Source organism: Alosa alosa, chromosome 5 (genome assembly GCF_017589495.1).
Source record: "Alosa alosa isolate M-15738 ecotype Scorff River chromosome 5, AALO_Geno_1.1, whole genome shotgun sequence".
In the NCBI taxonomy this organism is placed as follows: domain Eukaryota; kingdom Metazoa; phylum Chordata; class Actinopteri; order Clupeiformes; family Clupeidae; genus Alosa; species Alosa alosa.
In genome coordinates, this window is record NC_063193.1 from 1,894,535 (window position 1) to 1,907,470 (window position 12,936).

Consider the following 12,936-nt stretch of genomic DNA (forward strand, 5'->3'; position numbering starts at 1 on the left):
AATAACCATGTTCTGTGAAATTGATTTAGTCTACTACATTGTGATACCTCTGTACCGTTAAAAGAAAGAACTACAATGTCAAACTTCAATCTATGCTGCGACAATAATGAAATGGGCACTGTAAACGTAGCATTAAATGAGCATCAACATATTTTAATGGATTTCAGACCTATATTTTAAAGCCTACAATTCATATAATTAAATGTTAGACTTTTTTAGACCCCACAGAAACCCTGCAAACACTGGTAGGTCACGCACAGATGAAGTTCTCAGTGCATGAATTCCTTTGAAGTCACACAATTTCCAATCAAAGATGACACATTTTTGACTTCTACACAAATAAATATTGTACATCGCAGTATCAAATACTGTAAGAGAAACAGAAAGTGCAATCACCTTTTTCCTGCAGCACTGGTTGCAATCCTTTGCAATCCAAATGGTTAACCGTGACATCATAGGTTCCCTGTTAATAAGTAAGTTATTAGAAGTCTATAAGTGCTACAGCTCTTCACATCATGGCTTGAAATATTACATGGATTTGTTATCCAGTAGCTTTATTTTTTCTGTTTGTTAACACAACAAAGTTGTTTTAAATGTGTACTCATGCCAGTGTTTCCCAAGCTTTTCATGGAAGGCCATCCCATTTTTATAGCTTTCTTATATTTATGTTAATGCTTACAGTTCTTACTGCTTTTGTCCAAAGTAGGTCCAAATCAATAAACATTACTTTAAACTGTGCATTTTATATAACAATAAGCACAAATGTATAAAAACATAGCCCTGTAGGGAGAATGAATAGATAGATAGATAGATAGATAGATAGATAGATAGATAGATAAGGTAAACAGACAAGTTTGTAGACACTTTTTGAAGATCCCAAAACTATTGCTACAACAAAGAGAATTCCACCAATGACGAATCACAGAAAAAAAAATCTTGACAGTTGACAGGGACCTCTTAGTGTTGATGGAAGGCCGACACTCAGAGGCAGATGGCAAGAGAGGACGTATAGCTGGATCATGGAATTAAGATAAGGTGCAGATCTAGATCCAAGAGTGAGTGATGTTAATTTAATTCTAAGAGTAATTAAAGCGGGGGTATCAGGATGCACAGTATCCTGGATCCATGAAATAAGTGGCATTTAAAAATAAAAAATCTGCCTGCCTCTATGAGAATTTAACATAGGGGTCAAATACTTATTGCCCCTGTGATTTAATGAAGAACATTTATTTATTTACGATACATTCTTCATTCACTAAGAAAATTGGTGTTCTTAAATGTTGGATTTTCACTCACTTTTTTAATTAAGGCATTAAGATCAATTGCTAACAGAGGATTTTATATTCCTCTTTTTAGTCAACTTTAGCATGGATTCAAATACTTATTCTCCCAACTGTAAGTCGCAGGACCAGCCAAACTATGAAAAAGGTTGACTTATAGTCCGGAAAATACGGTAATTTAAGAAGACTTTGACTTATTTTAAGGAGTCTTATCAAGACAAATGTACTTAACGCACTGGTAGAAAAAATGTGCTTGTTTTCAGGATGAGCCAAACTCTTCTTAAATTAAGTCAAATGATTTTATGAGGAAAAAAGCTAGGTAAGTCTCTTTATACTGAAAACAATATTAACTAGAATTTTTGATCTTAATATAAGATTAATAACATTTGGTTAGATTTTATTAGAAAAGCAGTTTTTGCAGTGTAATAGTACAGCTCCATGGATACGTTTAGATTACAGTCTCCCTTATGTCAGCTATCAGCAAGTGCAAGGATGACCCACCAGTGCAGCATAAGTTAAAAATGTTTCCTACAACCAGTGTTGTGCCTGAACGATAGTTCATGAACGATAGTTCATATTTTGGGCAAACGTGAACTGAACGTACTGTATTCCTGCCTGATAAACTTTACTGTGAACTCGTTCATTCTGGTGTCTGTGAACAACACGCTCTCTCAGTTTAACTTTGTTCAATAGGGTGCCAGATTTCTATAGAGCCTTCCAGGCGAAAACCTGGCTAAAACACACCGTAAACAGGCCTTAATATGTAGCGGAAAAAACACCCAATCTGACAACACCAGCCACCAGTGTCGCATCGCCACATGCATCATCAATTATTGCATGGAGGGATTACCAGATGGCTATAAAATCTAACGCCACAATGACAAATGCCCTTAACAAGAACACAGTAAGCAAGTCCATGAAAATCAACAGTACATTAAAACAATAGGTGAAGTGCTGTTACTACAGCTACACAAAATATTGCACAAAGAGGACATGATGAGTCTGTGGGGTCCGATAACAAAGGGAACTTCAAGGCAATTCTGCAAGCATTTGCTAACCATGGCCCAATTGTTAAAAAAAAGATTAACTTCCAACCCAAATGCAAGGGTTGTTTAGCAGAAATGGTTCTGTCCGAAATTATAGGGTTAGTGAAAAGCAGTGAAGTCTTCAGCATCATGGCAGATGAAACAAAATATGTTTAAAAAAAAGATGAGAATGAGAGTTTTCTTTATTTTGAATCTGTTAAGAGGCTTGATGCAGCAGGGCTCACAGAAAAACATAATCTGCATATTAGAAAGCCGTGGCCTACAAAAACAACCTTGTAGGCCAAGCATACAACGGTGCTGCCCTAATGAGAGGTAAACATTCAGGGGTTCAGGCTAGGATCAACGAGCAAGTCAAATATGCCTTTTACATACATCTTGTCTTTGTTGGAAAAACTCACTCCTGATTCATACAGTATGTGCACCCCAAATGGCTGTCTTTCCAAACGAGATGTATGGCACACCAAGAGAACTCCCACGCGAGTGACACACATTGGGCATGTCGATTTATAGCTCTACACAATATTATGGATAGACTGCCAGCCCAAGTACAGCAAGAGATAAGCCAAGAATGCAGTGGTGATAGATCTGTTGGTGCCCGAGGTCTCCTGGCACAGATTGATCTTCCGTTTGTTGTGCATCTTGTTACACTCTGTAAAGTGTTTGGGGAAACAAAACTTCTCTCTAATATGCTAGTCTTCAACTCTTGACTTCTCAAGGGCAGTTGATTGAGTGGAAGCTTTAGTTCAGACATTGAAGGACTTTAGGCAGAAGTCTTATTTTGATAACCTATGGGATGAGGTGTTGAACATTTCTGATCAGTGTTACTGATGCAACACAGCCAGCTGCAAAACGTCAAGTAAAGCTAAGCTCTAAATTCAGTGAGCATTGTGTACTGAGTACTGTTGGTCAGAGAGAGACAGAACGTGACAATGCTTGGTTGTGTTCTTCCTTTTTTATACCAAGTCATTGATCACATTCTCAATGAGTTAAATAGATGTTTCTCTAAAACAAACTAAAACAAATCTATTGAATAAGCTCCAATCCAAGCTCTCCACCCCCAGAATGATGTGTTACTGAAGTAGCTCTCTTTTCATTTGCTCGTTTATATGATGCAAACGTAGCGTAGCTTAGTTTCTCTACATTAAAGTTGGTGAAAACCTACCTCTGGTCCACCTTTACTGATGAATGATTTACCAATCTAGGTGTTCTAAGCATCGAGTCCAGAAGGGCTAGGGCATTGGACCTGGATTTATTTGTTGATCGATTTGGAAGAAATTATAGCAACTGCCGGATATTGTTGCTGTAATGTAAAATTAACACTGTTGTTTATCCTTCCAATATGTCTGTGGATGCAAAGACTTGTATTGACTTATTAAGGTTTTTTGTTGCCAAACACGGCCCAGCTGTGAAAGTGGTAGCACATACAGCCATGCTGACAGTTGCAGTAACTCTGATTCTTGTGTTGTACTGTATGTTTACACCAAGGGTCAGTTTGTTCTCCCCTTTTTTCTTAGATTTTTTTTGGGAAAAAACAGTTGACACAAATCCAACACAAATCTGGCTTTTTCATACATCATTGGCTGGCCTACGACTCTTTTTTGTTTTTTTCAAGGTCCTATAACTGTCCAACGGTCCAAAACAACCTGTCTTATGTACCAAAAAATGTATGTAGTTTCATATGTTCCAAAGAAACTAAACTAAAAGTTTTGAACGTATGTAAATAGTCTTTGCTGCCGTGGGTTAACTGTAACCCCCTGATAAAAACACTGGCCCCCAGTCAAATTGGTCTAGAAATGCCACTGAGCATGTGGTGGAATGTGAAAAGTGATGAAAAAACTGCTGAGAATTCCCTGGGTAGATAGAAAGGCCTGCATTTGACCATGAGATGTTCGAGGTCAGGACAGCAGCCTGTCAATGTCGTTTGTATATCAACAAACCAGCATTTGTTAACCAGAATACACACACTGTCTCCTCTGTTCATGCCCGACTCGGTTGTTCTGTCCTGCCAATGGATGGAGAGTCCCTCTGGTAGAATGTCTATAATCGAGGGGTCCAGCCACGTCTTGTAAAAACAAAGACATTGCAATTCTTGATATCCCGTTGTTATTAGCTTGTTATTCAGTGACTGGACATTAGCAAAGAGAATTCTAGGAAGGGGAGGACGATGTTGTTTTTTCCTCAATCTGACTGATACCTTCCCCTCTTTTCCTACAGCGGTGCTTCTTCCCAGGTAACCAAGGTAAACACCCGGGTAAACAACTTTGGGAACTAGCAGAGTAAACGTCCCTTGATGTCGTTGCAGATTGCAGATTTAGTCTAATATCTAAGAGAGTCTATAGTAAGTGATCAGCGTTTGATTAATAATAATAATAATAATAATAATAATAATAATAATAATAATAAACTTGGACTTATATAGTGCCTTTCATGGTACCCAAGGTCGCTTAACAAAGGGCAAAGGGGGGGTTAGGGGTCAAAGGACTTGGTGAAAAGAAATGTTTTGAGGTGCGTTTTGAACATGGGCAGGGACGGGGCAGAGCGGACATCGAGTGGTAGACAATTCCAGAGTGTGGGAGCATTGACAGAGAAAGCCCTGTCCCCAAAAGTCCAACCTGGTGCAGGGGGTGGCCAGCAGGTCCTTGTCAGAGGGCCGCAGGGAAGGCGACTGAGTGTAGAAGTGGAGGAGATCTGTGAGGTATTGTGGTGAGAGTCCATGGAGAGATTTGTAGGTGAGCAGGAGGATCTTGTAGGCGATGCATCTTGGACATCTTGGAGTAGCTGGGCTGTGAAGTCAGTGGGTTGCTTCCCCTCTGAACCATCAGGCAGACCCAAAAAGCGTATGTTATTCCATCTCGCACGCCCCTCGAGGTCATCACATTTCTTAGTAAGGGAATCAGCCAATGTGGTCAACGTAGAAACTTTAGCTTCAAGCTCCGTTAGCTGTGATCCTTAGCAGCGCGTTCTAGCTCGCTAACAGTTTCACCCACTGAGCGGAGTTTTCTCTCAAAGGGCTCCAGAACCGCTGTTATCTCCCTTTTCACAGACGGAGACACGAGTCGACCATGTAAAATGTATTAATAATGTCAGAACGCATTTCTTCCATCATTTCCCTGATGTTGACTAAAAGGTTACCATCTGAGGTCCCTTCTTCGGGAGATGCTCAAGGCAAACATATTTTAACAGCCCAATTCAAATATATTTTATTTAATATACTTAGATATTATTTGACACACTTTTGTAGGCCGTCATAGCCAGCTATGGATTGAAAAGCAGTCACTTCCAATCCATTGCCAGGTGATTCTTTTGTTTTGCATTGCTATAAGTCTGGTTATAACTAAACTATACAATGTAACCTAAAAACAATGACTATATTATGGGTAGACCTATATTTAGGCTACAGTACATATAGCCTAGGTATATCAACTCGGACAGAGCGACAGAGCAGGCTCTGTTTTCTCAGCTGACCTTCTCATGTCCTACAACATTAAGGCTACTTAAACGAATGCTAGGTTTTTTCTAACTTGTGTGCTCGATTTTCAGTGCATTTCCTCTGCTTGTAGATTAAGTTAAAGGCCTACTTTCCTTGTCCAATGTGATTGTTGAACGATGCTGGCCAGAAATGAATTATAGTTACTCTGGCAGTCTCTGGCAGTCTCACCAGAAGATGCAGCAGCTGGCAGGATTGCGTTAACTGAGCTGTTAGATATAGGGCAATTCCATGCAAAGGTCATCCTTACCATGGAAAAAAAAAGTTGTACATACGCAAATAGAAATCTTCATTTAGGTCTATATATCTGATTGAATTTGATGGAGAATTACACTCTTTTTGCATCATAAATATGGTGTGCAACCATACAGACAGAGATGGATTACTGCACGGGCCTACCGGGCTCAGGGGCCTACCGGGCTCAGGGGCCCAAGGGGTCAGGGGGCCCTAAAGCCCAAGCCTTTGCATGGAATCATTGCCTCAATATCAACAAATCAGGGTGAAGGCTATGAATCTGATTAAATTTAGTATTGGCCATCCCCAAAATGCACCAGAATACAGGAAATCACATCAAAAAAATGTAAAAATTTCTGGGGGAGGACCCCCAAACCCCCATCCCACATATACGACAATAAGTGGGGGGCCCTTAATACATCTGGGCCCAGGGGCCCGAAAGTTCATAATCCGCCCATGCATACAGAAACAACATTTTTCACATGGTAATATTATACATATTTAAAAAGTGGATAAATGGACCCAAGGTTCAAACAAATTGTGTCATTTGACAAATTCCAGATTGACAAGGGAATGGTAGAGCAATGTCTATGCTCAGCTTGCCTTTAAGTGCACAACTCCTTACATTTGTAAGGCTTTTGTTTTTAAGTCAGCAAGTTCCATGGCCATGTCACATCCATTACGTTTTATAGGAAAAGTTTATGCTACACATACAGTGTTGATGCGACAATGTCCATAGTGTCTGTGCAAAGCTGATTTATATCAATGTAAAGTGTGATGACCAAATTGTTCCCCTTTCTTACTTTTAAAACCTTTAATGGTGCGTTATGGATGTGACGTTATGGATGTTACATAATGTGAATTTACAAGACTTGAGACTTTATTATACCTCAAAGCCGATAAAACGTCTGTTCTGGTGGCATATCAGTTTCAACGCATTTCACCTTAGTGTTTACAATTGACATTTCAAAGATTATTAGGTTGATTAAAACCACAGGGAGGCCTTGCCTAACCATTAGCAAAACAAACATAATATTAAAATACCTCCAGTGATTAGCCTAGCCATAGCCTATTTTCAAGTGGCCTAATAACGAAAATCTGAGCGATTATCTTCCTGTAACTGGCATACTGTTGTTGTACAGTAACTGGATCATCCTGTTAGCTGGTGAAGATGGCTGACTTAGTTAACATAGCAACCTCCTTCTGTTGCAGCTGCCGTTCACGTCTGCTTAACACAGTTTAATTTTAAATGTGACGCGATATGCCAGCATTTGAAGCGTCAGGTCCTCTGTAGCTAATACCCACAGAGTAACATAAGTAACGGCAGCAATAAACTAGATGTACCACATAGCGGTACAAAATATGACCGCCTCTCAGTCCTGCATATTCTCTTCACAAAAATAAATCACGCTTGTCAATATGTCTCCATCTCCTACTCCTGCAACTCATGTAAATGCATGTAAATGAGTGTGTGCATATGTGAGTTTACTTTTGTTGATAAGAGTGTGTGTGTGTGTGTGTGTGTGTGCGTGTTTGCATGCGCACATGCGTATGTGTGCCTGTGTATGTGTGTTTACAGTATGTGTCTGCATTCATGTGGGTGGGTGTTTGTGCATGTGTGTGCACATGTACGTGTGTGTGCTTGCCTGTCTGTATGTGTGCGACTGTGCGTGCGTGTGTGTGTGTGTGTGCATGTGCCTGTGTGTGCGTGTGTGCACGTGCGTGTGCATGTACTTTATGTGTGCAAATCACAAATGAGTAGGTATGGGTTAGGTTGATGCGGGCTCTTGAGACTAACATACCATAAATATTTTGTCATCTTAAGTGCAACAGTTCAGGTAGGGCTAGTTATTTAGGGGAGTGGCCACTAAGTTTCATGTTCCCTGGTGTTTCAGTGACCCGGGAATCACTGACCAAAATTGATGATGGTTAAAGAAAAAAATACATTTCTTTTTTATATTTTAAATGACTTGTTGTCCTGATTCTTCCTGTGGATCTTCGTGGGCACTGAGGAAGCAATAATTTCATCGCTAGTTTTTTATGATTACTATTTCAATTGTTTCATATCAAAATTCACTACTTAATTATGTGTTTTATGTAGTTTGTCGAGGACTGGTTCAGACACGTCACATTCATAACGTGAAACCGTCACATCCAAAACGCCAGTTTTTCCTACATAATGCATTACGAAAATGACGCATAGTTTCAAAAACACACTTTTTGTGTTCATTCAAGTCTCCTTCATGCTACATATATCATAGTTTTGTCAGTTTTCTTCAAAATTCACAGAGTTTCTAGAAAACCTGTAAGCCCTCACAAAAGTGTGTCCATTTCATGTCACATCCATAACGCTGATAAAATGCCTTGTATTCTTAGGATGAAATTGATTATATGAAATTTAAAAGTTATGCAAATTAATTCACTGATACTAATTTTGCCCCCACTCTAAGGCATTTTGTTTACCAATATGAGTCCAATTGTCACATCCATAACGCTGGAACTGCCCTATATAGAACATCTACTTCCGTGTAGTAGGCTACATAGGCCAGTCATTACTTTTATAATCGCGGGGAAGCGTAGCAATGCATTCTGAAGCCCTGTTTCTTTTCTCCCAAGCCGGTGTGCACCGAAGGAGATGTGCGCTTTTCTCCCTCAAAATACTTTCTCCTCCAATAATAAACTTGTACTCGTAACTAAAGGCAATTGAAAATGTAGCGGAGTAAAGACTAGGTTACTGGCTCAAAAATTTACTTGAGTAAGAGTAAAAGTACCGTTTTGAAAAAGGAATATGGAAAGTTTCCGTTCCTTGAACTCATGTGCGTTACTTACTACCCACCCCTGTTCATTAGTGATTTTAATGAGGGCGGTCTCAGTGCTATGGTGGGTTCTGAATCTCTGAGAGGTTCAAAGACCTCATTGTGGGACATGAACATGGTGATGTTGAATCTAGGCAGCCACTGCTCTTTCCAGGGGCAGGACGAGAGAAAGACCCGTTACACATGAGATATCTTATATCAGTATCAGTGGGGCAGCCATGGCCTACTGGTAAGGGTTACGGGCTTGTGACTGAAGGGTTGCCGGTTCGATCCCCGACCAGTAGGAAAAATGTGGGCGGGGGGAAGTGGTTGAGCACTGTTCTCCCATGTCCACATCCACGATGTGCCCTTGAGCAAGGCACCTAACCAATCACTGCTCCCCGAGCGCCACTGTAGCAGGCAGCTCACTGCTCCGGGTTATTCTGTGCTTCACCTCACTGTGTGATCACTGAGTGCTGTGTGTGTGTTTCACTAATTCACGGATTGGGATAAATGCAGAGACCAAATTTCCCTCACAGGATCAAAAGAGTATATATATTTATACTTACTTATACTTATCGGCATCGACAATCAGCCAAAATGAGCTTGTAAATATCGGCATATTGGATATCTGCTAAAATTCAATATTGTGCATCCCTAATAACCTTTGTAGCCAATGTTCACATCACCTGAATCAGACAGAAGACGTGCCCTGCTTGCTCTGTTTAGGAATTTCTGTCCCTCTCAAACTGTGTAAAAATGGTGTATTCAACAGCCATAATTTCTAAATTTTCCCGGAGAGCAACCCACAGACTCCCGCTAATATGATCCGCACCCCTTCTCACAAAATACTAACAATGTCCCTGTACACACACATCAACTCACCACCCCCGCTCCAAGTGTTCCAAGCTTTGAAACGTTGCTCGTCTGAGAATGTGATGCAAGTTGGGAAATGTATGGTAAAAGTATGAATATGCAACATGTCAGGAAGCAGTAAAGCCGCCTCAGACCGTGTTTGACTGTTGAATATGATGTTCTTATTGTGGAATGCTGTGTTAGCTTTACACCAGATGTAACGACACCCATTTCCCCCAATTGCATAATTGCATTTCGTTTTGTTATAAGGAAGATGGGATTTACTTACTTTACTGTTAAAGCCTTTGCTTTTTGAATGGTTGACTGCAGGAGTAACATATGGAGCAGATGGACTATTGCATGTCTGAGGATCAATGGGACAGCCAGCCATTCCATACCCCAGCTCTGGAAAGTCTGATGAATGTACTTCAAAGGCTGCTATGTTCCCTGCCATAACTGTATGCTGATGCACAGAGAAAGAATTCAACCTGGGGCCTTGCTTGCCTTCAAAAGAAAAACATCAGGACAGCTTATGAACAAGGTGGTAAAACAAATTCAATGTAAATTTTAAGTTAACTGAAGTGCTGAGTAGGCCAAGTATAGGCTACCAATACAACTAAGACCTTTATACAACCTGAAGGACTGACCTTTTCTCTTGGGATGCAATGATTCCTGGAAAGATTGGTCCTTCTGACTGACTGTTTCCATACCTGCTTGTAATCCCTGTAAAGGCTGATAGGATACCATTGGTAAAAAATAAAAATGAGTCATCAACCATCTAGTTTAAAGACAATAGGCTCTGTTCACACTAACAGCTGCATGAATGATAATTACGGGCAAAAGTATTGTGATCTTAACTGTTTTTCTGGGTGTATGCCGATGTAGAGCAAGTTTGGACTACAGTGCCTATAAAACAAATTCACCCCCTTGGATATTTCCACTTTTACTGCTTTTATCAATGGAATCTTGATCAATTTATTTGGCCTTTTTTACAGTAATTTACAAAAAAATCCAAAATACAATTTTTTTTTTTTGTATATATACACTTTGATCCCGTGAGGGAAATTTGGTCTCTGCATTTATCCCAATCAGTGAATTAGTGAAACACACTCAGCACACAGTGAACACACAGTGAGGTGAAGCACACACTAATCCCGGCGCAGTAAGCTGCCTGCAACAACAGCGGCGCTCGGGGAGCAGTGAGGGGTTAGGTGCCTTGCTCAAGGGCACTTCAGCCGCTTTCTACTGGTCGGGGTTCGAACCGGCAACCCTCCGGTCACAAGTCCGAAGCGCTAACCAGTAGGCCACGGCTGCCCCCGTAATGTCAAAGTGAAAGCAGATTTCTACAAAGTAATGTTAATTAAATAAACATATATAATGCAAAACTATATACTGACTTCAATCAACAAAAGTCGAGCCAATTGGTGCTAGTAATCTATTAGTGAAATGGAGATCGCAGTGCAGTGAATGTGTATAGTATAGTATTATAAAGACACCTGTGTCTGGAAGGTCCAGTCACTGGTCAATCAGTATTCCTGGTTACAATTCCACCATGAACACAAAAGAGCACTCAAAGCAACTAAGAGAAAATGTGATTGAGGGTATGAATGCCAAAAAATGTAAGTCACTGAATCCCCTGGAGTTCAGTGAAATAGAAGAATACTTCAAGAAGAATACTGGAGGCCACCAAGGCACCTATGACTATGACAACTCTGAAAGAGTTAAAAGCTTCAGCAGCTGAGATGAGAGAAGCTGTGCATACAACTATTGCATGAGTTCTTCACCAGTCAAACCTCTAAGGATAAGTGGCAAAGCTCTTATTAAATCTTGACTTACTGTAAAAGTTCAAATAAAATAGACGCCTGCCTCTTTTACACGCCTTGTGTGGCTAGGTTTCAAAATCAAAGAGGCCTGGGGCCTCATGTAGAAAACTTGTGTACACACAAAAATGTTGCGTACGCCATCGTTCACGGTCGGATGTATCAAAAGCATATTAGATTCAAATTAGTTTAGATTCCACTTTATTGTCATTGCACAGGTAACGACAACTAGTACAACGAAATGCAGTTCAGCATCTAACCAGTAGTGCAATCTTTAAAAGTGCTTGTCTTTATAACAGTGCTTAAAAAGACATAAAAACACAGATTGCAGTATGATCATGTTAGTCCTTTATTAAGGTGTATTAGCAAATAAAGTGCATAGTTCTGAGAAATCAGACAGTCTATAGACAGAATGCAGTATGATCATAGTGCATTGTTGAGTTGCATTAATAAAGTGCAGAGTGGACAGACAGTCCAAAGTCCATGTGCAAAAGGAGACAGGACTCAGCGGGGTAGGGCAGAGGCTAGTGACAGGTCTTGGTGTTGAGCAGCGTTATGGTGTTGTGAAAAAAAACTGTTTCTGAGCCTGCTAGTACGACTCCTCAGGTTCCTGTAACGTCTCCCGGACAGGAGGAAGGAGAATAGTCCATGACTGGGGTGTGTGTGATCCTTGATTATATTGTGTGCACGTTGCAGACACCGTGAGTGATGAAGGTCAGTGATGGCCGGAAGTGATGTGCCAAGGATTTTTTGAGCAGTTTTCATCACTCTCTGTAGGGCCTTCCTGTCAGCCATTGTGCAGTTCCCATACCACACCGTGAAGCAGTTGGTGAGGATGCTCTCGACGGTGCAGCGATAGAAGTTGCGGAGGATCTGAGGGGTGAGTAGGGTTGCAAAATTCCGGGAATTTTCAAAGTTGGAAACTTTCCATGGGAATATATGGGAATTAACAGGAATAAACGGGAAGTAATGGGAATAAACTGGGAATTTTTAATATGGCAAGTTAGTCTATAACAGGGAACTTATATGTAGTGGACAAAACCCCATCTTGCAGTCTAATATTAGTTAAAACAACCTGATCGAATTTCTACCCTGCACATATGTCAATCACATGCACACAGCAATCGGCATAGGCTGCTAGACATAAAGGAAACCTATGGTGCGTTCATATGCATGGGGAAAAAATGTGGATTTTGTTGTTGAGTGGTGTGGTGTATCTTGGGCAGTTCAATGTTGCTAGTTTAGCACGCTAGTAAACCATAGGCAAAGAATGGGATTCCCGCTAGCATGCTAGCTAGCTTTGTATGCTAAGCTAAGCAAAAATACCAACATACAATTCATATTGCTTATTACGAAACAAAATGTTAATGTTTGTATCCGAAACAGTTTGTACTGTATGAATAACCCCAAATTCCCAGT

The 12,936-nt window shown here is 40.4% G+C and overlaps 1 protein-coding gene across 4 annotated transcripts in view; it reads right to left on the reverse strand.

Annotated features, from left to right (window-relative positions):
• The window catches only part of LOC125294681 (selenocysteine insertion sequence-binding protein 2-like), a 43,991-nt gene that overhangs the window by 26,442 nt on the left and 4,613 nt on the right, over positions 1 to 12,936 (reverse strand). For 2 of the 4 annotated variants that reach the window (XR_007193547.1, XM_048243613.1), the window contains exons 2-4: positions 10,345 to 10,429; positions 9,987 to 10,201; positions 397 to 463 (exon numbers count right to left, since the gene is read on the reverse strand). Coding sequence is in view for 3 of the 4 variants with exons in the window: in XM_048243613.1 (XP_048099570.1) it covers positions 397 to 463; positions 9,987 to 10,201; positions 10,345 to 10,429 (367 nt within the window). In the remaining variant the exon portion in view is untranslated. Of the gene's footprint in view, positions 1 to 396; positions 464 to 9,986; positions 10,202 to 10,344; positions 10,430 to 10,555; positions 10,663 to 12,936 lie in introns of those variants that run through there. The other 2 variants (XM_048243614.1, XM_048243615.1) reach the window with 2 other exon arrangements.